The sequence below is a fragment of the Zonotrichia leucophrys genome, chromosome 19 (assembly GCF_028769735.1).
Source record: "Zonotrichia leucophrys gambelii isolate GWCS_2022_RI chromosome 19, RI_Zleu_2.0, whole genome shotgun sequence".
NCBI lineage: Eukaryota > Metazoa > Chordata > Aves > Passeriformes > Passerellidae > Zonotrichia > Zonotrichia leucophrys.
Window position 1 is genome coordinate 6,530,709 of NC_088188.1, and position 25,790 is coordinate 6,556,498.

A 25,790-nucleotide genomic window follows, 5' to 3' on the forward strand; every position below is an offset into this window, starting at 1 on the left:
CAAAAACAACAACAACAAAAAAACCAAACCTCCAAAAAAACCTCCAAACCCCCCCAAAAAACCCCAAAAACACACCCCAAAAAAACCCCCCAAAAATCCCAAAAAAAGTCCAAAAACCCCCCATACCCCACCCCCCCAAAAAAACCCAAAACCCCCCCAAAAACAAACAAAAAAACCAAAAAACCCCCCAAAACCCAAAAAACCCCCCAAAGAACCTCAAAAAAACTCCCCAAAAACCCACACCAAAAAACAATAAAAACCTCCAAAAATCCCCTAAACCCCCTTCCAAACAAAAACAAAACCAAAGAAACACCCTAAAAAAACCCCAAAACAAACGAGGCGGAGGCGAGAGGCTCTGTCTAGTATTTTATTAGATTTCATTTCCAATATGCCTGTATTGGAAGATTTAGGAGACAAAAAAGGCACAAACTCACATTGAAAGAAACGACGAGATAATCTAACCCATTCTACAAAGTGTGTGTCGCCAAAGGAAAGAGCACGGAGAACCCGTCGGGAAGGGCGGGATGAACCCAGAAGGGCTGCGGGACGTGAGGGGCGAGCGGCCCTGGGGCGGGCTGGGGCTCGGGGGCTGCCCCTGGAAGCCCAAACCCGGGTGGGAATGGCGATCCCAGCGCTTGCAGCCCCTCCTGGGGATGGAGCCGATCCCGCCGGGAGGGTTCTCGCCGAAGCTGATGGAAGATGCGGCACGGGAACGCTGCGTGATCTTTGCTATGCTCACTAGCAGGAACCAAGCGTCGAGACTGAAGGGTCTTTACAGGATTTGTCTATCCAAAGGCTGAGGGATGCTTTCACTTAGGATCAAATTGGAAGGACAGAACACAAAGGGTAGGGAGCAGAGGGGGAGGATTCAGGCTGAAGGTCCTGTAGTTTTCCCCCCTCTCCCTCCCTCCAAGTTTTTCCACTAATCAGGAAAGCTTTGTGTAAAAGCTCTTACTCTGAAATCAGAGGATCAAAAAAGGATTGCAATGGTGGAATGTTACAATCTGCTTCCACGGCGATTAGTGTCATCAGATGGAAAAAGCCTCTTGGATAACACAAACTGAAAGAACAAGTGTGCTATGTGTATTCTCAGGTTGCCCTCAAGTGTAAGAATCCCTCAAAACATAACCAACAAACACGAACAGAAGTCAGTGCATAAATTCTCTGTTAAAAATACTTCAAACTGAAGGAACTCTAACTGGGGCCTACACTCCTAGAATACTTCTGGAACAGCTATACAACATGTCATGAAACATCCTGGTCCCAAATAGCCTCAAAGATTAAAATTTAGTTTTCTTTATCTATTTTACAATAAACTTGTTTTACTTCTGCCTGGTGAGATTGCTAAAACCCCTCAAACCCCACCCCAACCCCGCAGAACCGTCTGAGGTCACTGAGAAGAGCCTGCCAGAGTTACTGGTACAATTCAGAGCTTATTGCACTTAGACATGAGTAAGGCAAAATAACAAACTAAAAATAAAGGGATAAACTGCCCCCTTCCCCAGAAACCAATGCCATCCTCTCCGTCCAGAGCATTCCCATCTTCCCTCACACTGAAAACAGGGCATGGGAGCATTTCAGGATCTCCTGCTTGCAGGAGTGGGAAGGGCCGGAGGAGTCAGAGTATTTCAGAATGCTAAAAAGACTCCTCAAAAGTGGTGATACACCCACGACTGTTTGGCATTCAGGGTTTCATCTTAGTGCTGCCAAACACAGAAGTGGAAAATCAAGTTATTACTACTAGGGGAGGGAAAAAAATCAAACATTGGGCCTTGGGATAAGTAAAGAAGTAGGATTTTTTTTTCCTCATATGTATTGAAGAAAGCAGCATTTCCTTGATTCTGTTCTGCTGAGTTGATTGTCTAAAGCTGATATCAACATAAGGATAGTTACAGTAAATATTTGAGTTCATTAAATAACCAGAGCTCTTTACATTAACAGTATCCTCTATGATTTATAATAACCAACAGATATCCTAGCAAACTGCAGGATTTTATAAGTAGTTTTTCTTACAGCACAAAAGGAAATATTTCAGTCAGCCTTGCAATGGGAAGAATATTATTGCTGAGCAGAACCACGGCCCCAGGCACCTGGATGTAACCAGGTGCCAACACCTCTCTTGCACACCAGCCTTTGCAACATCCCAATTTGTCCAGGGAGAATCACATTGTAATTATTAGTCAAAACCATTCCAGCTTTGTAAATTATGGGAAGTCTTAATTAATAAAGAACCAGGAAGTTGCAACCTGTGTCAAGAAGGATTCTGTAAGACTGACATGTACAGCTGGAGGACAACAGAGCTACAAGGGCCAGAGAGGCCCCTAAAATGGAAAATCAACAGGTAAGTGCTGAATGCCCCAGCACAGGGCCTGACTGCAGCTTCTGGGCAGGCTTTAATTCATGTTTGTTAAGACAGAACAAAGGAATGCCCTGCAGAAGCCACAAATCCCAACTCACCACAAACCAAGAACTCTCTGGCTGCTCCTCATGCTGTACTCAGGTTACCTGCCATTAAATATCTCCCTCTGGGAGCAAGGGTGAGAGCAGAACATTTCATGGAAGAGTTTTGCACTTTTAAATATGGACTATTTCCATCTCCAAACAGACATTCAAAGAACAGTGAAGGGCTGGGCAGAAACAAAGGTGGCAGTTTATCCCACTTGGAAAAAAAAAATCAAAAACAAAACCAAAACAAAAAAATTCTAAGTCACCACATCACAAGACTATTTGAGCTAAAAATGTCACTTGGAAATCAAACAGGGCCACGTGGAAATTGGTCTGAACACAATGAAAAAAAGAGGAGGGAGGAGTTGTAAATACAGATCTCTAAGTCACACGGCCCCAGGAGGAGGAAGCTCCTTGGGATGCACGTGCTAACATTGGAGTGCTTAGTACCAGACTGTCTATTTGCTCACAATATTAAGGGGCATCTAGAATTAGCTATGGGAGGTTTAAAATCGCCTGCCAGCTGGACAGAGAAAGGCTTGATCCAGAGATGGTCCATCAGTCAAGGGTGTGCATTCCCTGGGCCTTCCTGATGACTGTCTTGCAAACTGAAACAAAGACACAACAGGGAAATGTTTCGGGGTGGCTCTGGGAGAGCAGTGTGCCAAGGGAGGGGGCACACAACCTTGAGAGAGCAAAGGTGAGTCAGGCAGACATGGTTACACTGCAGCTCTGATCCACAGCAAATGCAGAGAGGAAAATCAAGTGGCTGAAGCTGCATTCAAAATTAAAATATTTCTATCAAGGACACTCCCTCAGCTCGTGTTCCCCACTTACCACCAAGCAACCAGCAGATAACAGAGGGCAAACAGAATAATAGTGAGTACTCCAGGAGGATGTGGTTCTGCCCCACCCCATTCCTTCCAAGGATAACTAGGATGGCATTTATTGCCCTAACAACCTGTTCTTCCCCACAGAAATGGATAATCCCTTCTTTCCCCTTGCTTTCTTACCTGTCTAGTACTATACAACACAATTGTAGATATTGTATGTACTATACTATACAATACAATTTTTGCAATGTCTAAGAACAATTTGGCTAAACTAGCCCCCAAACTGATGACATATTTAACAGAACAGCAAATCAAAAGCTTTAAAATGGTCATTGCTGCTTCTCCTGCAATGCCCAAGTGTTACTGCAAGCCTTGGCCCATTAGTAAATACTACTAACAAGCAATGGAAAAAATAAATTCCTCACAAAATGCTCAATTTCCAACTTATTCTAAGCATTTGCATGTCTAACTTTTTTTGAGGCTGACAAAAGTTTCTCTGCAAGTCATGGAAAGTAACATATGCATTACAGAAAGAATAGCACTAAACTACAGAATATTCCAACACATTTTTCTTACACTTTTCACTCAGACTTTTCTTTAGAATAGTTCTGAAATGAGGCAGTAAACCTCGCTCATCAACCTGTCAGTGAAATGGCTTCACTATAAAAACAATCAATAGCACAGATTTACTTGTCAGAAGATATGAACAGGATCATTTCTCACACAAATGTTGGGGGTTTTAAACCAAACAGAGCAATAGAGATTTTTGACAAATCTCTTGATACCTACAGTGCACAAGGAAGGAGTCACATTAGTCATCTGCAGCCGACATTCCTTTCACTGGATCTTTTTCTCTCATCTGAAAGAGGAAAGAAGTGCTCAAGTAATGATTCTCACGTGTGTTATCTCAAAATTTATCAGTATGGAACATCTCCTGTGTGTAAGACATTGATTATATCTCAGCACCTCAAATCAGTGATTGTGAAATGCACATGCAGGCATCACTTCTGGTTAAGCTGTGGGTTGGCAGCAGATTTGGAACCATTATTCCAAAGGGCAAGAGTGTACATGAAACTGTAATGAAATATCCTGAGGCATGAAGGGAGAGAAGGGTGCAGGGCAGGACACAAACCCCAGAACAAGGTTCTCATTATTACCAAACTTGTGTTTCTCAGAGTAAGAATGCTGTTACATACCCCCACTACCTGCTTATGGTACTTAGAGCTATAAAAACCTTTTACTCAACAGGTTTCTGGCAACTAATGAGGACAAAAATCGACCATTCAGCTTTGAGTAAAAGCAAACAGAAGATATTGAGGCAGTAAATGAATCATTGCCACTCAGCCCCTCATTACCTGTGGTTCAATACATTTACTGCCTCAACAACAAACAGAAGGAGAATTCCATAATGATTAGGAGGAGATGCCAGCACGATGGACTCATGGCAAATCATTCACAGCACACACAGCATGACCTAAATAGCAGGAGCACAAATCACACCATGCCCTGACAATGCAGCAGCCTTTCCTCTCTCTGTGCTGGAGAGAAGCAGCTTCTCACACATCCCACACCTGCCCTGCTTTGCCACTGACCTCATCCAGCTGTCTCTTGGTCTCCTCCTCCATCCTACGGATGTCCTCCATAGTCAGATCAACCCACTTATCGAGCCAGCAAAAGAGCTGCCGGTGGAAGTTTGTGAAGAGCCTCTTTTCTTGCTGCAAAAGGAGGAATAAAACACAAACCAGCTTAGTCACAGGGCAATTACCATGGAGCTCACAGCACTGGAACAATTTTCAGAGATGTGTAGAATCAGCTCCCTCGCCCACCTTTCCATCGAGCTGCCACAATTGGAAACTGGAGATAGCTAATTTTTATTCTTTTATCAGAATATCTAATCTGGAGCCTTGAATCCCCAGAGAAATGCCTTTTTTTTCCCTCCAAACCTAGACAGCAGTCTGCACACTGCACTGAAAGAATTAGTGAATTTCCTTTGATTTGACAGTATTGTTCTGACTCAATAAAGTGCTCCAAGCTGGGTTTACTTAGAGCATAAAAGTTGGTCTGGAAGTGCAAAAAAAAGGAGAAACAGGTATTTTTAAAACCCTTTACTTGCTAAAAACTATAAGTTAGGAAATGTAAAGGGCTGACATGCACCTTTTTTTTTTCTTTTGAAGTGACCTAAAAAAATGCCTAAACTTGTTTTTCACAGCTGAAAACCTTTCAGCACAGGTGACTAATGTGCACAAACTACTCCAGGTTTGGAGCAATTTATTTCCATTTTATAAGAGATAAGGTAGGCAAAATCATTATATTAGACAGGGATATATAATGCCTCTTGGAAAGACCTCATTAAGGAAGGACACTTCAGTTTTTTACCAATTATGGTTTCATATCTCATCAAAAGCAGCTTGAATACTTTGATGCAAGCCTGTAGATACTCATAAATAGAAAGGGATTGGAGACACTGCATTATTCAGGGCTTTTGTTAGAGGTATTTGAAATCCTGCAGCACCATGGTCATTCCCCCTTGGAGCTGCCTTGAATTGCTTTTGCAGAAGCAGCTCTGTGGTTTATCAATATTAACCACTGAGAAGTCTCTGATCTGAAGGCACAGGAGTTTGATGAACACAGCACTCCCTGGAAAACCACACACAACCATTCCCAGGTGTAGCATCCTGCTGCAGCTCATGGGTCATAGACTCTGCCACAAAAAAGCTCTTTTCAAGACACCATTTATGTTTTAATTTAATGATGTTTCTCACCATCTGCTTATTTTTAACACAGGTTTTTCAAGCAGCAGACTGGGAGAGGAAAATGTGACCAGAGCTCCAGGACTTGTCAGAAAGATCCCCAGCAGAAAACTGAACCCAGCTTTAACTGAGTGCAGAATTTCAGGCATTGCCTGCAGAGCAGGTGGGTGATGAGATGTGCCCCATTCCCACATCTCCCCCCATCCCAGAACTTACCTTCTGTATAAAGTTCTCCACTTTATTTTGCAGACCCCACCACTTGAACTTGACTGTTACCAGCTTGTAAGCACACATGTATGGACAATCTGACTGCTTCCCCAGGTCCTTCTGCAAAGACACAAAGATATCCACATTAATCCTCCAGCCAAGTGTCTCCAGGAAAGCAGCTCCTTCAGTCCTAACTGCAAAGTCTTCCCACAGTTCCCCACAATCCTCTTGCATTGTTACACCTTTCTTATATTTTATTGACAAGTTTTGTCACACCTTTGCTCACCCTTTTTCAAGGCATGATGAAACTAGACCCTGGTTTCCTTCACAGGTGGCTTTCCCTCCATTCTGAGAACAGACTATTCCTTCCTCTCCTCTGTTGTCCACTCTTTCTTCCATTAAAATTATGTCTTTCAGCATCTTCACTCTTATACCACGGCTACTTTGCTTCCTTAAAAGTCTCTCCATAAAGTCCCTACCTAAAACATTTTGGAATTAGATCATCTGAGTCATGATTATAAAGTCTTAAAGAAAACTCCACAAGGTTTCCTATTCCCATTACAGGAGCCATAACCACTCTTCCCAAATGAATCCCATCAACCTCAGCTCCTGCCAAGTTTGCCTGCTAGGAATCAGAGCTGCACACCAGGAGCTCCCCAAATCCCACCCAGGGTCCCTTTTAAAGACTGGCATTATATCTGCACTTGTAATGTCTTCAGATTCCAAGGATTTCAGTGAAAGGTTACACACTGCTGGTCATTACTCAGCTATCTCATACTTAAATTCTCTTGGGTGAACCCTTGGGCTGAGCAGCAGACAGCTCTAGAGATTTCCTGGAACTCATTCTCTTTGTACCAAGCTCTTTCATTTCTTTTAAAATCAGAACAGATTCAGGTCTGAGTTTTGTATTTCCTTCTGCAGAAGGGATTCCAGTGTTTTCCAGATGTATCTTTGGCTCCAAACCCCAGTATCTGTCCTGATACAATTCCTGAACTCATCAATACAAACCTTCCAGTTGGGACCCAGAGGTCCACGTCCAGTCTTGACAGATTTAAACCTTGCTGGATCTTCTTCTGCCTTGTAATCCTGTTGGACAGACACAAAGATTAAACACAAGTTATCCTACTGTTTTCCAGCTGTTCTTTCACACAAAGGATTTATTTTCCTGGCCCAACGCTAACCTCTGCCTTATCAAGAGCTACTGTTTTCAGACCTCAACTTTAGGTCAGAGACTCTCCAAGGAAATGTCTTCAAAGATGAATTGTGTTGACACTGACATGACACTGTGTTGTGTTCTAGGCCTATGAAGAAGTGGTAACAAACTGCTATGACCTTTGTAAGGCTATCAGAAGTCCTGTAGGGTGTTTCCTGTAACCACTTGTTCTCTGGGAGCTAAACACTGCTGTTACACAAAGCAGCTGTGCTATCTAGGACTGTTCACAGCACTGTATCAGTGTGATGCTCACATGCTGCTCACTAGAAGAAAAGTACAGACAGACTCACAGTACTACCATGAAAATGGTATCAAATACTGTTTGTAAGTCAGGAAACTCAACCAACATTCTATTTTTGAGCAGCTGATTTTTCTTTCCAGTAAAGAAACACCCTTTTCTTTCTCACAGTAACTGGAGTGGTTCTTAGAACCAAGTACTGCCTACATCATTTCCAGACACACTTGTGAAGCCATGGGTCAGTCTCAAAAAGAGGGAAGTTTAGGAGAGATCCTGTGTGGAAAGGGGAGTGCCATTTCCTGCTATTCAAACCCTTCAGTCAGCTGCACTGCTGGAGAAATGCTGTTACATGCACAGGCAACACATTTTACAGGCAGTGCTGACAGTTTTTAAAAGCTTTTCCTCTGGCTTGCATGAGCAGTTTTAAGGAAGGCCTTTCCTCCTCTGTGCATCCTCCCACTTGTCCTGCTGCCTGTGACCCCCCCTGGAAGCACAGTTTGTCCCTGATCCCCCCCAGGGGCTGTTACCCACCCACCATACCTTGGGCAGTACTTGGCTCCTGTCAGCAATGTCTATATAAATGGCTTCTACACTCTTCCATACCTCTGGCTCCAGTTTATGCACCTGCAGGGAAAAACACAACACCCAAGGAGCTGCTTCAGTGACAGAACACTCCCAGCCTAAGAAAATATAAAGCCAGATGGAAATGCAGACAGCCAGTGCTCCCCTTCCCACCCACAGAGAGGCAAACACACAGTGGGAGTTTCTAAAGAAGCAAAGGTGCTCACACAGAACAAGTGCTTGGGGGTCAATTTTATTCAGTTTATGTGAGAAGGCAAGAGAAGGGAGTCTGCCTTGGTAGTGAGACAAAGATTTGAAATGCAGGAACACAGTGGAGAGACAGCTCCACACAGCACTGCTCTAACCCAGCACAGAAAGCAGCACTGTGACATTAAAGAGATGAGTAAAACACATGACACAAGTACTCACATTCTCTTGTGTTCCAAGATCTGATTTATGCCAGGTTTCAATTTTGATCAGGAAGTCATCCTTCATATACTCATTCTGTCATCAAAATAAAGCTTCTTGTTATTCTAGGATATGTAGTTATATAAGACAAATATATAATTTCTCTTCTTATTACACAGATAAGCATTAGGAGAGTCAACTCAAAGAACTAAATCAAAGGATGAACTTTCCATTTGACTGGAGTCCAACTTAGAGAATTTCAGAATTATTTGTAACCAGATCATTGCTTTCAGCAAAATTGACTGATCATTAATTACTCAGGATTAAATAAACCACAAGCTGTTCACAAAGAAAACCACCATAAATTCTATTGTTTTAGTGAAACATTTGGAGTTTATAAACAGCTTTTTCTTGAAAGGACAATATCTGCCACTCTATTTAGAGTTTAGAAGGGGTAACATAAGTTAGCTGGGCAGAAACTGTCTTTCCACAGAGATTATTGATCTAGCACTGAGTACATATTTTGATGCAACTCTTCAAATTAATAACAATATTAAAGTGATGTGCTGAGAGCTCTTGACACTGAAAAGGAAGGGACAAGAAGCACAGTTCTGCCAAGTAAGCAAAAAACTTTCCATTTCTCACTATCACTGTGAGTAGCAAAGGACTCCCAAAGGTAACCCTATCCTCCCTCAGGGGAGCAGAAACAAAGGCACAAGCCAGTGAAACATTCAGCATGTAGAAAGGAAATATCAAATTCAGAAGAGATTAATCAAGGGGACAACATGGCAATAAACTGGTTTTTACTCAGTTTACCCAAGCAAGGGCTTGTTGCCATTTGTAAAGCTGAGCTTTGCTGAGCACAGACAGATCCCTGTCCATGCTCACATGGACACACCACCCTTGGTAAGGGCAGCTCATCTATGTGATCTTACAGTGATAAAAGCTAAAGGTTTTATCACAGGTGAAAGAGCTTCTCCTACCCAGAACTCTTCATTTCAGACATTATTCCACAGATTAGCAGTAAAAGCAATACTTACTGTAATAACTGGTCCAAGGAATCAACACATGGAAAGAAAGAGACACAGTACTTTAGTGAGGAAAGACTGTACAGCAACCACTGCCCTCCTCCCACTCTCAGCTCCAGCTTCCCAGGTACCTCTGAGGGAAAAGACACAGAAATTGATAAAACCCAGCTAACTTCACCCCCTTCTCCTCTGGAAATTCTCAGAGAAACCCAGAGGAGCAGCAATTAATTATGCACTGCCACTTGTGCTCCCTGGCCTGCAGCCAGCTGGAGGAGAAGATGGAATGAGTATGTTCAGCTGACAGCATTTTACCAATGCTCTCTCAGCTTGCAGATAAGGAGCCTCTCCACAGCTCCAAAGGAAACCCACGCTGGATTTCAGGCCAGAGCAGCCCTGCCTGGAGTAACCAGACCCTCTGCATCTCTGCTGCTCGTGGTAACTGAGCTCCCTGGACACCCAGGCTCAATTATTCAACACAGAAAAGCAATTAAAGATCCTGTAACAGTCAGCAGCTGCTCTACCTGAGCAATTCTACTCGAGCAGAAGGAAGTCTGAAGCTGGAGGTGAAGTTCTTGGTCTGTTCTGAAGTCTAACATCAGGGCTTGATTAAGAAGCAATTTGGTTTTAAAGCTATTATAACAATTTTTGAGTTTTCAATCCAGCATCCTGCAGACAGTTACCATCCCAAATCACCTATCAGGCACATCCAGCTGCCTTAATTACCCACTGCTGGGCTTGGGCTGTTCTGAACCCCTAGCATGTGAAAATTGCTTTTCACAGCAATTTTACAGAAAGCCAATTATTCAGACTGGCATGTTGGGCTGGAGGGAGAGAACAAGACAGCAGAGCTGAGGCTAATTTTTCAAAGGCTGAACTTCATCTCAAAGAACATTTCATTATTTCTGTAAGAAGGAAGTGGGGTTTCTTTCCTGCTAGTCCAACAAAATCTGAATAAAGCAGCAATAATTATAAACCAGGGCCTTCCCACTTTGCCATGACTGTGTGCTGGGACTATGCAGCTGCCTCAAAACAGGTTCCTTCACCTCCTTAACTCCTTCCCTGTGGGGAAGACTCCTCATTTGCAAAGAAACAAATTAATCTCTTCAGAAATGTCCACTGAAACTTCAATGCTCAGCTTGCTACAAATTAGGACCTGCTTCTTGAGGCATTACAGCAGCAACTCCTGCATGTTTCATTGCAGTCATAACTTCTCAGTTTCTTGACATTTGGCCACAGGCCATGGTTACACTCACAGTGGAACACACATCAAATTGCTTTTCTAAAAACATTTAAGCAACATTAATATTTAAGTCAGACTGCAGAGAAGAACACTGTTCCCCTTGGCACCAGCCCACAGGTACAACTCTTAGACAATCCCCACTTCATTTCTACTGCAGAAGTTGTGAAACCATACAATAACAACAACCTCACTTATAGTTTATACTCTCAAAGGAACTAAGCAAGGCTTCCATTCAAAGTACATAAAAACAACATATTACAGCACAAGGAAATGTGCAGAACTGCAGAAAGTTATAAGCTAGGCATTGAAATTCCCTCAATCTCTATTACTACTTTGATAATGGCCCATAATATGTATATTAATTGAGTTTCTCAGAGGAGATATAGGGAAATGGAAGAAGGATGCAGTCATAATAATTAAGGAAAAAATACCACGAGGCACAATTAAGTAAAAGCACTGCTTTATTCCAGTTTAGAAGGCTCTGTGCAGAAGCAAGCTGTGCTCCAGGGACAGCACAGCAACATCATCTTGGACAGGAGGGCACAGGCAGAAGCACCAGCAGCTCCTACACTCAGGTTTGGCTCCCACTGGGTCCCTGGCTCTTAAATTGCAGATTCCAGTGAGAGGGCTGAAAGCCTGGCTGCTCTCAGCCAGCACAGCATTTTCTGCTGCCCAAGGATTCACAGCAGGGCACCCAAGTCTCCCCACATCCAACCAAAACACCTGAGAGCATCCAAAGGAAAATGGTCAAAAAGGCAACCCCACAATGCATCCATGGGCTCCCACATCCATGGGATCACTCTCACATCCATGGGATCACTCCCACATCCATGGGATCACTCCCACATCCATGGGATCTCTCTCACATCCATGGGATCTCTCCCACATCCAAGGCTCCTCACATTCATGGGTTGCCACATCCATAGGATCTCTCTCACATCCATGGGATCACTCCCACATCCAAGGAATCACTCTCACATCCATGGGATCTCTCTCACATCCATTCACCCTCACATCCATGGGTTCTCACATCCATGGGATCACTCCCACATCCAAGGGTTCCTATATCCATGGGTCCTCCCATACATGGGATCACTCTCCATCCAAGGGTCCTCACATCCATGGATCTCTCACATCCATGGGATCACTCCCACATCCATGGGATCTCTCTCACATCCATGGGATCTCTCCCACATCCACGGGATCACTCTCACATCTAAGGGATCTCTCTCACATCCATGGGATCTCTCTCACATCCATGGGATCACTCTCACATCCAAGGGATCCCACATCCACAAGCCCTCACATCCATGGGATCACTCTCCATCCAAGCGTCCTCACATCCATGGATCTCTCACATCCACTCCTCCCCACATCCACGGGTTCTCAGATCCATAGATCCTCACATCCATGAGTCCTCTCTCACACCTATAGGCTCTCAAATCCATGATTCCTCACATCCATGGGTTCTCACATCCATGGGATCTCTCTCACATCCATGGGATCTCTCTCACATCCAAGGGTTCCTATATCCACGGGTCCTCACATCCATGGGATCTCTCTCACATCCATTCATCCTCACATCCATGGGATCTCTCTCACATCCAAGGAATCACTCTCACATCCAAGGGTTCCCTCTCACATCCATTCCTCCCCACATCCACGGGTTCTCAGATCCATGGATCCTCACATCCATGGGTCCTCTCTCAAATCCACGATTCCTCTCATCCATGGGTTCCTACATCCAAGGGTTCTCCCCTCCTGCCCAATCCCAGCCAAAGGAAGGTTTCAGTGACTTTTCCAAGCTCTCTTGCTTCATGTCAGGCTGGCAGATTCTCTAAACAGATTTATCAGCCTCCGCATCAAAGCTGCCTTCTGCTCCAACCCCCACAACAAAGCACTTTTTATCTCATATTATGATGCTGTTTATTACAGTTGAGGGGGGTTTTTTTGGCTTTGTTATCATTACTAGCATATTAAAATCTGAAATTTCTTTGATTGTGTTGAAAAGTCTTGTACTTGATTTCAGTATCCCATTCTTCAATGGAATTTTATTAGTGTGGAACTGAAGGATAAGCAGCTTGAGAATAATAAAAGAAGTAACTCCATAGCTTTGTTTCAGAAATTGGTGGAGAAGGAAAAGAGGAGGTGGAGGATACAGCCAAGCATTTAAATCAGCTCAGTGGGCTTAACATGGAAATAAACTAGACATTTACTAACTAATTTAAGTAACATGCAGCAAGAAAACTGCATAAAGTTTAGAAAGGTTGTGAACAATTTCGTTTCCACATCTTCTGTGAGACATTAAAAATTTATTCTAAAGTTGATGGCAGTATCTGAATTTTGTGTTTGAAATATCAATTCCACTAGACTGCATGTAATTTCACAGACTGAAGTAACACTATCCTCTCCCACTGCAGAGCTTTTTCCTTCTTTTAAAACACTTCATTTAAAATTCACTTAAATAAATTGTCAGAAAAAGGGGGGGGTTTTATATATTGAGTTTCAAGAACAGTTGGAATTTTTAAGTGTTTCATTCCCATAGCAACTGTACCACTACCAATGAGCAGCAAATGTATCCTTCAGAGATACAAACAGCACAAAATGCTGCCAAAAACACCACAGAAGTTTGGAGGCAAAGTCAAATTTTCAGTTTACAGCAGTAAAGACCAGAGAAGCTGTACTGGTTAAACACCACAGCTGGTAACTTCAGTAAGTAAATACTGACCACTCCTGTAGAAAATAGGTTTGAGATTATTCCAGCACTTTTCACAGCTCCCAGAGCCTCAGCCCTGCCTTTAGAGATGGATTCACTTCAACTGCAGCACTGAGTTCAGCCCTCACTGACCTCAGACCCTGCAAGTGAGCAGAACCCATCACTAAACTGCTGCTCCCTTCACCTGCACCAAGCAGGAGGCACCTGAGATCTGCCCTGTTCCCCTCTTGCATCTTCCACTTTTTCCCACCTGGCTGTGCTGCACTTCAGCACATAAAATCACCCCTCATGTATTTATTTTATCTTGTGTTACACAGCTGTTCCTTTAGGAAGATTTCTTAGTCTGTTCTTTCCCTCTCATAGAGGAAAGTCACTCTTCAGCAGCACATCAAGGACAAGGACAGCTCTTTTAACTCCACACTGTATTTTGCTTTTCCTGACCACACAAAGGGCTTAGAGAACAGAAATCCAAGATTTGAGACCTGGAACAGCTTCTCTACTGGTTGCATATTTCTTTAAACCCTCCCCTACCCTTTTTCCCCCTGCCCCCAGAACACAAAAAGGGAGAACCCAGAGTCCTTCCTCAGGCACTCACCAGTTCTGCAGTAGGGATAGGCATTCCATGCTTTTTCATGGATATTCAGAGCTCCTTCAGGGGCCAGCATTCTCACAAATGTTGGCACTTTGCTGTAGAATTTGGGAACAGGAAGAAAGGCATTGATAAGGACTACATGGAATGAGAACTGAGACAGGCAGGACATCACCTGGAATGCAAACACCAGAGATTTGCACAGCTCTGGAATTGGTAGGGCTCTCCCCAACCCCATTACCATGTTTTCCAGAAATTCTAAATCAGACATTTTAATATAAATCTTCTTTACATAATGAAAGATAAAACAAATGGGGGAAAAAAAGAAGCTGAAAGTAGGGTGAAATCTAGGAGATGTTTTGTTATTTAGCCAAATTCAAGTATGAAAATACTGGGTGGCAGGATCAGACTTGCTTTGAAAAGCTCCAAGCCAGATTTTCTTGGGACAGGGGAGGGTGGGTGTCCCAGTGATGCTCACTACCAGGTGCTGTCATTCTCCTGCCTTCTGCACCTTTCAGCCTTTACACAATCTGTGATTTACAGCTGCTGCAGCCCCTCTGGCTCCCCTTGGCCAGCTCTGGGAGTGAATTGGTTCCCATACCTCTGTAGGTGGTAGATCTTGTGTGTGTACTGCCCACGCTCTCCATCCCTCTCGTAGGGCTCGTTCACCAGGACTTCCACTCCTTCCCCTCCACCAGTTTCATTTTTACTGGCTTCTGCCACAGAATACAGCTGCCCCACTTGATACTGCAGAAGTTAAAGACACATTATTACCATGGCTATAATTCAGTTGAAGTAATAACTTTGCCAGAAGAAGCCAAGGACAAATTTATTACCCGGGGAGAGGGCAGAGAAAAGGACATCCACTGGTATGGGCAGATAAGCAGCTCATTTAATTTCATTTGAGATAGAAAGCTTGAGTGGTAGTTAGGAGGAAAGCACTGCCAATAAAACACCTTTAACCCTTCAATGTCAAGCTCCAAACTAACACAGAATCAGGAGAAAGCAGGAAAGAGTAAAGGAGCATCAGAAACTAAGAAAACACAGACGACCTCAGGGATACTGTAGCAAAATCAAAAAGGGTTCCACTCTTTTTGAGTGACACACAGCTGGTCCCAGAAAACTGAGAACAAGGCACTGCCAGTCCTGAATCAATAAGCACACAGTGCTGCATCCAGAGGAGTCCCAAAGAAATTCACATCAAGCTTTTTCACAAAATGCAGGGTAAAGGAGTGAAAATCTTCATAAGGGAGACAGAAGATAAAGGGTGCTTGCACCACCTGATTTAAGTGCTCCAAGAAACAAACTTATTAAATGTGCACAGCTTAGGAGCCCTGAGGGTCAAAGATGAGCATCTTCCATGTGCAGTTCAAACAACTGAGTATGAAGAGTGAAGTAAAGAGGGTATTTTCATTCTGGAAACTTTATCTAATGAAATAACTGAGCCAGTGTCCCAAATGACCAGCTGATCTATGCTGTCACTGCTCCCACTATTATTTTTCCTATTATCTTTGGTTTGGGTTGTGTTGTTTTTCCTCTGTATCTCACTTCCTCTTAGCCACAAGCTTAAACCACTACCAGGGAGAGCACAGAATTTCAGCATACAGTAAAATTCTTACCCTAAAATCATTTCTCAGTGTCTTACAGACACTCACTTGGCAGCATTATTTCCCAGAAATCACCTAAAGTACTTGATACTACACAATTTCTTTTGTAAGAGGCATTCACAAATGTTTCCCTGGGCAGAACAGAGGAAAAACCAAAAATAAAGAAAAGAGAACATTCTCCTCTGCAGAAGATGTAAAGATTAATACACTCTTGCCTCTTGTAGCTGAAAAAGGGGATGCAGAGCTCAAAAGAAACATGATCAAATGAAGTAAATTCACACAGGTCTCTCTGAGGCAAAGTTAGATGAGCAAAGTTTGAGGATGGAGAAGCTAAACCACTGACTTAAAAGGAAGAGTTCTAACTTAGCAGAGTTAAATCTTCAGAACTCTGAAGTGAGCAAAACAGCAACTGTTGCCAAAGGCAACAGTACAGGGACGCAATCTGAAAGGGTAAACCACAAAGTGTTTGGCACCACAAGTGCAATGATAAAAAAAAAAAAATCAACCACCAAAACCTCCTAAAAATTCCATAACATAACTACAAAGCAATGCAACACTGTTCAGGCCATCTTCCTTTTCCACAGCATAAGGCTGTGCATCAGAAACAGGAATAGCACTTCTGAAAGGCAGCCTGGAAAAGTGGAGTACTGCTCAGAGCTGAGAACCCAGAAATACCTCACTGGGCTGGAACATCTCCTGCAATGAAGGAAGATTTCCACAGTCGTTAAATTTTGTTGTCACAGCATCCAAAATAACAACAGTGCCCAAAGCTCTCTTTGTGCCATCTGGTGCCAACAAAGGCCTGCTGGAAGAATAGATGGAAGCCAGAGTAGCAAGGCTGGGTGCCCTGGGGGGCAGAACAAAAATCAGACCATTTCCAAGCTAAGGGCAGCAGCTCTGGATCTCTCCAGAAGGTCCTGGCCCAGGTTACATGAGCAGCCCTCACTGGGCTGGACAGTTCCTGCCTGTCACAGCAGGTTGGGTTTCAGTCTGGGCTTTGGGCTGCAATACAAGTCTGGGACTTCTGACATTTCAGGCACCACACTGCCTTCCTTATGACTCCCTACACATGACCCACACAAAGCAGAACTCACCTCCCTCCAGAAGAGCAAAACAGGAGAGTTGTGAAACCTTAGAAGCAAAGTTGCTTTAGCAGAGTAAGAGCCACACAAACACTCACAGAACAGAGTTTATTATGAGTTTGGTAAGTACAGGATTACAGGGAGGACTGAATGGCTTTGCCTGCTTTGCAGCAAGTCCCAGGCCAGAGCTCCAGGAGCACAAACTAATTCCTCTTAGCAACAGCCTCTTATTCATTCCTTCTCCCTTTCAAATACTTGGGTCAAAGTTCAGACACTAAGAAGATAAACCCTTTGGTTTAACATCTTCACCATTTAAACTTCCCTGTTATTTCTGAGCCTTTAATCACATTGATAAGAGAGGAAATGGCCCAAATAAAACTGTCCCAATGAGCAAATCCCACATCATTCTCCCTGCAAAGGTAAACAGAGAGAAAGATTTTGGCTCTGGGAATCTGAACTTCAGACAGACCTGAGAGCACCAAAAAACTCTTCTCTTCTGCAGGATCATCCCTCTTGCTCTGTGCCAAACACCTCTTACACAGCTGAGAGAATATCTTCATTGCACCAAACTTCCTCCAGCAGGCCTGATCTCAACACAACCATCTTCAAGAGCAGTTGTTTTCCTGAAAGCTGCTTTGAACGCAATTAATAAGATTCCTGTGTGTTTGGCAAGCTCCTTGCCATGTGAAAAGGAACAAAGAGGCAGCACAGAATGTGTACACACAGCTCTAATCCATAGCAGCCTTTCAGTGGCAGCTGGCAGAGCCACCCACACGAGTCCAGGCTCCCCAGGCTGGCACCTGCTGCTGGTCAGGGGATGGGGGCAGAGCCTGGCACCCAACACTCAACAAGGAAATTCCCTTTGCTCCCCACAGTGGGACAGGGGGTAACCCAGCACAGCAGGGCAGCCTGCACTTGAGCAGGACTGTGTTTTGGCAGGGCTTCCATGTAGAGGACAGACTGCTACAGTCTAACTCCTACATGCCAGTTTTAGTCATCACCAGGGCTTCTCTTGCACTGTTTGGTTCCCAGCTTGGCTAAGCAGCACTGAGCTCTGTGTTGATTAAGTCACAGCTCCCCAGTGCCTTCCTGATCACCAGTTTTCTCTTGAATTCCATACTATTGGTTAAGATCCATTTGCTAAGGGTGGAGACTGAACACAGAATCCCTGGTATATCACAGAACCTCACAAAAGCCGCCCTGAACCCTTTCATGAGGTCTCAAAGTTACAATTAATTTAATTCCCTATCTTACATGCTGGCATCAGATTTTTGCCAACAATTTACACACAGAAGATGTGAACTCTTAAACCTTTTGAGCAAAAATCAACCATATGAAAATGAAATCAGAAGTCCTCCTGCTAGCCAGAGATACTTCATGAGCAGCTACACAGTCAGGAGCAATAACAAGTCTCCAGAGCCCTATTTAAGAGTTCTGCACACAAGGAAATCCTTGAAAGCAATGAAGGTTTAACAGCTGGGTTGCAGAACAGACAGCAGTGCAGTGACCAAGTGATGCACAGATGTGTCAGCATCTTTGCACACAGGAAGGGGGATGAGGCAATAAACACAGCAGCACTCATCCTCTGAGTCAACACTGGAAATAACCTTTTTTCTTAAGCACACCCAGCTACACAGGCAAAACTAAGTGAACTTTAGAACTGCTCAGGGAACTGGCTCCTGAAATCTGCCCTGTCACAGGAAAAACACCACACCTTGGAAAGGGACATCACTCATGGGACACGGGGACAATGTGCAAGTGAGGGGAGAAATTTGATTTGGTCAGGTTGGGGGTTTCTCCACAAGGACCCAGAGTAGAGCAATACATGTCCTGAAACAGATAATCCCAGGGCACCCACAAAGGAGTTTGCCAGAGACTGACAGGTTTATCTGCAGGCCAAACCCTCAGTTTTCCACACAGGCAGTTCACACCCAAGGCTCTGAACAGGCAGGGAGGGACAAGAGCACAGGCAGGGACTCGCTTTAACTGGATGAAGGCTAATCCCAGTATCAGAGAACTTAGGAAAACCCTGAGTTGGGTTCCATCCAGTCTAACCCCCTCAAAGGAACAATCTGCACGCTGGTGCTTTGCCTTTCTATTTACACACCTTGACACCAAGGAGCCATCACTACAAGGCAGGGTTCCTGCTATTCAGGAAGGTCCTTTCTGTCCACTGAGCTTGAGCAACCTGCCATTTACCCACCAGTTTGCATCCCTTGCTTGCTTGATAAAGCTGATCATGTTACTCCTTCCTCTGTCAAGCTCTTGCTCTTGTGAGTGGTGCTCAGGCACAATAAAAGATCCAAACTTCCCTACTCTCATACTTCAGTCTGACTCCTGCTAAAACTGCTGGAAACAGATTCATGCAGAAAGCATAAAAGCTACAGGTAGGGAGCAAGCAGCAGACAGAAACTCTGGCATTAAGAGCCTTGTTCTTGCACTAACACAGAACACAGATCCAAACCCACTCCCTGATCAGAGTTCTGGGCTTTCTGTCAGTCTCTGATATCTGTCACAGGAACAAGAAACTCAGCTCAGACACTGCTGCTGCTTTACCAGCCAGTCTGATGGCTGCAGGAATGCACTACATGAAGTTCTAAACCGTGTTCTGTCAGAAGAGTGAGAGTTATAAAAGGGATGTGCTTAAAACAGTGCTGCCATGAGCCAGCCCACCACTGTCTACGCCACAGTAGCTGCTATATTGAGAGGAAGGAGAAATGAACAAGAGTGCTGTTATCACAGCTCTCCCCAAGAGTCAGAACAAGGCCTTGATCAGAGTTCACAAACTCAAGGCTCACAGCCAAGGATCACAAGGAAAAAATAAAACACATCCAGGAGAAGGAATCTGCTATGGAAGTGCTGTAGATTCAGTCATTTCAACTTCTACTTTGTTAGTGTAAAGATTAAAAAATTCAAAACACTTATATGGTTAGATTCTCTTCAAGAGTGATGTTCAATGCAAGAGAAAGGAAGGAAAGGCAAGCTGAAAATCAGAGGAAACAGGAGGGAAACAGCCACTGAGTCTGCACAGCTATTCCATGGGTGGTTTGGTGATGAAAATCACCCTGTCCAATAGAAACTACATTTCCTCTCTTAATTCTACAATTCCTCTCTTAAAACTTTGCTTTATCTAAACAAAAAGAAAGTTTTCTGTATGTAAGAGCTAAATAGCACAGGTCTTAAAAAGTCCTTTTGCTATGTGAGCCTCCTAAGTAATTCTTGATCTTGCCTAAGAGTTTAAAACAAAAGAGCTCCAGCAAAACACAGTTTAAAAAGTGACTTAAATCTGTGCTAAAGCTTCCCCTTCGTGTTAAAAAAATAGAAAAGAACAATAGTGCTAATGAAAAGGAAACTGCACTTGAAAACAGCCTGACAGCTCAAGATTTATAATCAGCATATCTGAAAGTATTTTGTAAGAGAGATGATTGGCACCCTCAGACTTAATACAATTATTTGGTCAAAAATGATGGTGAATGAGTAACAGCTCACAGGGGCTCCTGAAGACAGCTTGCATTTTCCAGTTTTTGTTCCTGCTTTGATCACAGGTTTATTTACAGTCCTAAAGCAAGAAGCAAAGAACTCACCTCCTCCACAGACACGGGCAGGATAACTCGGCTGGAAAGGAAACAGAGACAGGAATTAGCAAATATCCCTGCAGCCCCCAAATCCCCAAATCCCTCCCAGCAATGGCTGCACAGCTCTGCTCTCCCCCCAGAATTCCAGCACCCACCCAACACTCCTTAGGCCAAAGAATATTTATATAACAACCTCAAAGAGAAGCAATACATGACAGAGCATAATTGCAACCCTCTCTTAAAACTCTGTAATTCAACTGGTGATCCCTCAGTGGCCTACAAACCCACACAGGGTGATCCCTCTCACTGCACCCTTTCAGCAATCCCATCTCATTCCTCATCAAGCTGCTGGGGAGCTTTCTGTGGCCTCAGCAATTCTGCAGAGATCTGCAATGGCCACAAGGCACGATTTGCTCACATGTCCCAAAGCAGCAGCAAACAGCAGAGGAAAGGCTTTCTCAGAGCTCACTGCAAAGCAGGGTGCAGCCACTGCTTTAAATGAGTCTTTTTTTTATTATTGTGGTTTCCTGAATGCTTCTGAGAATCAACTGACTGGACAACAGAGCAAAAACTGCCTGAAGTCACAGAGATTTTTTAGAAAAGGATCAATTTAAAGCTGACAGAAATACATGCTTGTTAAAGTCTTCTCCAAAACTGGATCTGTGGTTGACTTTGCTTTCAGCAAGGATGATGTCAAACAAGGAACCAAAGCAAGAAACAGATAGGAAATGGATATGGCTACCATGGCAGAAGAATTCCCAATTCTTTGGGAATTAGTCTCAAAGGAACTAGGATACAATCAGGAAAAAAAGCCCTCTGTATTAATAAACTGATTATGAAAAAGCAATTGTGGTGAAAATAGAATTCTTTTTTTACACTTTACCAAAAGAACAAACTGCAATAGGGGCAAAAGATTACAGATTATGCAAGATTACTTGTGACAGCAACACTTTATGCTGACTGCAAAGTACTGCAGAAAGAACTACTGACAACTGCAAATGAAGTTCAGTGTCAATAAAATAAAAAAAGAATAATGCACTAAAGGAACTCATTTTCACCAAACACATGGGGTTAATGAGCCCCAAGTTAGTTACTGCCAATATCTTGTGCCTTTATGGAAAAGCAGCAGGAAACATCAGCTCAGTGGCAGTTCACAAGTAAATCCAATAGAGAAACTGGAACAGCACACAGACAAAAAAGACAATTATGTCACTACAATCTCCCCCATCTTGAATATTGCCCATAGTCCTGGTCACTTTATTCAAAGAGGATACAGAACAAGTGAAGGAAGTTTAAAAAGATTATTGGAGATGGGGAAAAGCTTCTGTGTGAGGAGAAAGCAGTTAAGAGAAAAAAAATCAGCTAAAAGGCTCAGGTACGGAAGAGTTTTAAAGATCATAAATGATGCAAAAATAAAAGTGAATGGAGAAGGAACAGCGACTGTTTTACAACAGAAAAATCATTAGGCAACAAATTTTAGACCAAGTCATGTGTGCTTCTTTACGTCAGGTCTACTGAAGACATGGCATTCCTTGCCAAACACAGGAAATAAAAACAATTTAAAATGGGATTTTAAAATAGAAATCCATGTGTCACTTGCTGGTAGGATACATTGAACTGTAATTGTTTTACCCACTGTTACATATTGTTTCCTGAAAATAATATGTGTGTTTCCTTGCTGAAAGGGAAGAGGGGAGAGGACCAACACCAGTGTGGTGTAAGGGAGATCAAAAAAAGGAAAGGGATTTTCACAGGTAGACTTTGCCATTGAGCATAGTGTTGGGTTAACTGAATAAAAGTGCAATAAAAGAGGTGCTGGATGATAAATTAAAGTGAAAGACCAAGAAAGAAGGAAAAAACAATTTCTTTGGAATGGAGTTAAAACATTTTTCTTCAGAAAACCTGGTGTAAAACATTGCTGTAAGCAAATTAAATTCTATTTAGGAAACTGGAAGACACTAAATCTGAATTGTTATCTTAGAGCTCAATGGAGAAACAGAAACACAAACAAGATGAATGGTTTGCAGTTTGTTCAGCCCAAACCAAGAGAGTGGGGGTGAAAACCACTTACAGGTAGTCAAGTGATAAAGGAGGAGGAGGGAAACTCCTCAAAAGGATCTTGAGGAAAACCTTTGCAGGAGCAGCAATGGCAACAAAGATTCCTAACTTTAGGACAGAACTTGCACAATTTATGAGAAATTATATGGTGTGGTCAGCCTGAAAATGGTGAGGAACATTTGAGATCCCTGTTAGATTAAAATCTGCCTCAAAGGACAGCAGAGGGAAGTACAGCTGCAGGGAAGGTCAGGCATCATCGTCACTTCACAGGAAAGGGAAGTGAGTCTCCACACTCTGATTCTCCTCAAGGTCTTCCAAGGCAGTTTAAATCAAAATAAGGACAGCAAGCAAGACTCCAGCCAGCACTTACAAACCCTGACACCAAAAAAATGCAAACAAATGAACACAAAATCCAGGCAGCTGATCTGCAGCATGGATGGACAGAAATGCAAGATAAGTCTGAAAGTCTGACAGGACAGCAAATGAAAGGGTTAAAGTCATCACTGCATAACCATCAGGACAAGAAGCTGTAGAGAAATGATGATACAGACTTGTCTGATAATAAAATGTGACATCAGGTTGTTGTTCTATTGCTTTATTTCTGTATCAGCTCCTAAAATACTTCCAGGCATAATAAAATCCATCTGATTTACTAGGGAGAGTGTGACAGGGGGTCACAGAGATGGAAGAATAATCTGCTCAGATGAGATGGAGTTACAGATCATTTAGCTTTTTACCACCTATGGTAGGAAGGCAGTAATTACCTGCATGCAACCAGAACTAACAAAAGAAACAGCAAAGCACTACAAACAGCCAGCTCACACCAAAACAAGAGGTTTCAACATGCCTTAAACAACTGCTTCCTGGAACAGGAGATTTCATCAAAAACCATCTCAAATGGGATGTAAATTGAGCACGCACAACACCAAGAAAATTTAAATCTGAGCCAACACAGTGACACAACTCAGAATGTGCAACTGTCAGAGGTGGCTGGGAATCTCACAAAGTCAGAAATTAATTTTCATTTGGAAAGTCCAGCAGCAACCTTGACTGTCCTTAGAGCCACATTTGTCTTACTAAGGGCAAAACAAAGAGAAGAGAAGAAACAGTATAATGGCAACATTAAAAAGGTTTAGTGACCCTTTTGAAAATACAAATGGAAACCTGTAAAAGGAAACCAATGTAGTAATTCTGGTTTTTTTTAACCTTTACTCTTAACGTTTACACTTCCCACCTTGTTTCTGAAGCAAGCAGCGTGAAAGACCAGTAGGCATGCTGATATGGCAAGGTAAATAATATTGAGTAAAATGACTTTTGGAAGTGACAGTCACGAAAATGAATTGCTCATGCTGTCAGAAATCTGATTCAAAATACATATGTTCTCACCTTCACAGCACAGCTCACTGATAATGAGCTTTACTGTGGCACAGGGCAAGGAATTGCGAGCAGAAAAATGAAAAAGATACACAAAAAACCAGCCAGGGTGCTCTAAGAGGGAAAGCAGTAAATCCACAGGAAAACATCAACAAAACAGATGTTGTAGAAGGAGTTAATTATCTTTTCATGCACCTGAAACTAAGCACTTAGGCCAGGTTTCTGCCTGCTATCCAGTTTAACACTACAGAAGGTAATGGTGTTTTTGTGTTAGCAGCTCTGCTGCTGCTGCTCCTGAATTCTACACTCCTATTGTTTGGATAAAAATAGCAGGGGTTTAAAGATTGGGGTAAAAAAAAAAGTTAATCACATTTAAAGGCAACTACAAGGATGAGTACAACCCTCAACGTAGTTTTAATATTTCAATCCACACCATGGTCCATAATCTTGCAAAATAATTCCTGTAAGGAGGACACAGTCATGTAGGTAAATGTGTCTAAGAGAAGACCTGAAAACCCACTTTATCACTGGGATCACAGGTACCTTTTGGAAGGGGAGAAAGAAAAAATAAACAGAAAGCTTCTTCCATCAGCCAAAAGAAGTTTAAAACGATGGAATGCACTTAACTTGGGAATGCACTTGAGTTAACCTTAAGAATTCAGGAAAGAACTATGTGCAGAGTGCACACAGCCCTGAAGACACCCAGGCAAAGTGCACCGGTCCAAGAGTGGATTCCACATCAGCAAGCACAAAGCAGCTGAACCGAGCACTGTGACAAGCCGTGACTCACAGCCACACACCCTCACGTCCAGCCAGCTTCCCACCCTTCATCCCCATCACAGGGCAGGACACCCGCAGCAGCCTCAGCGTCACTGAACAACTCCAAGGTGAGCCTTCCACACACAAAAAATATTTCGGAGCTTCCTCATTTCTGACATTTCAGGAGTCCCTTATTGGAAAATACACAGCCGAAGGCGGGAGGGGATCACAGCCAGGCTTGACACTCGGCTCTGTTACAGCAAGCAAGACGCCCCTGCCTCCCTCAGAGCTCCCACAGAAACCGCCGGGACTGAGCGGGCTCCGGCTCGGCCCTCGGCACCCGGGCACCGGCAACACCCACCGGGCACAGCCGGTGCGGAGCCCGCGGGGGCACCGGCGGCAGCCGCGGAGCCGCAGAGGGGCCGAGCGGCCCCGGAGCCCGCCGGCAGCCGCGGCCCCCGCCCCGCCGTGACCTTCATGCCGCCCCCACCGCCGCCGCGGCCCTCACGGCGCTCCCCGCTCCCTCCCTCCCTCTCCGCGGCCGCAGTGCGGGGCGAAGCCGGGCCGCCCACCCGCGGCCGTCACCGCGCCAGGCCCCGGGCGCGCTCGGAGGTGACCGGAGGGGCTCGGGGGGGGCCGGCATGGGGGAGCTCCCCGCACTCACTATTCCTTGATGAGCACCATGGCGGCGCCGCCGCGCGCCTCCCGCCCGGGCCAGCGCCGCTGAAGGTGACAGGAGGCGCGTCCCGGAGCCGCTGCGCGGGATGGACCGAGCCGAGCCGAGCCGAGCCGCGCCGCACCGGGACGGGGGGGCCGGGCCGGCGGGGGGGGGCCGGGGCGGTTCGTCTCTGCGGCAACGGCTGCGTCACCTCCGCGCCGCGCGCGGGGCGGGGCGGGGCGGGGCCGGCTGGTCCCGCCCCCCGGCCCCCTCAGGCGGCGCGCGCCTCCCTCACGGGCTTCTGCCCAGAGTGCCGCTGACGTTTTAAATTGAAACGCTTGGGTTTTTGGTGTTTGGGTTTTTTTAGGTTCTCTCATGACGTGTAAACCGCGCGGTGCTGTTTCAGTTTCAAGGCTAGGCTTGCCAGAGCAGTGCCGCAGTCTTCCCAG

The 25,790-nt window shown here is 44.2% G+C and overlaps 1 protein-coding gene across 1 annotated transcript; it reads right to left on the reverse strand.

The window, feature by feature from the left end:
* Positions 1 to 353: 353 nt before the first annotated feature.
* On the reverse strand, positions 354 to 25,507 carry PITPNA (phosphatidylinositol transfer protein alpha). The gene is made up of 12 exons (XM_064729178.1): positions 25,348 to 25,507; positions 20,502 to 20,532; positions 14,830 to 14,975; positions 14,235 to 14,326; positions 9,696 to 9,703; positions 8,677 to 8,751; positions 8,227 to 8,310; positions 7,244 to 7,321; positions 6,245 to 6,355; positions 4,871 to 4,993; positions 4,068 to 4,137; positions 354 to 3,053 (listed from the first exon to the last, which is right to left on the reverse strand). Exons 1-11 carry the CDS (start codon positions 25,365 to 25,367, stop codon positions 4,090 to 4,092), a joined length of 816 nt encoding a protein of 271 aa, XP_064585248.1. The 5' UTR covers positions 25,368 to 25,507; the 3' UTR covers positions 354 to 3,053; positions 4,068 to 4,089.
* Between the last annotated feature and the right edge of the window lie 283 nt (positions 25,508 to 25,790).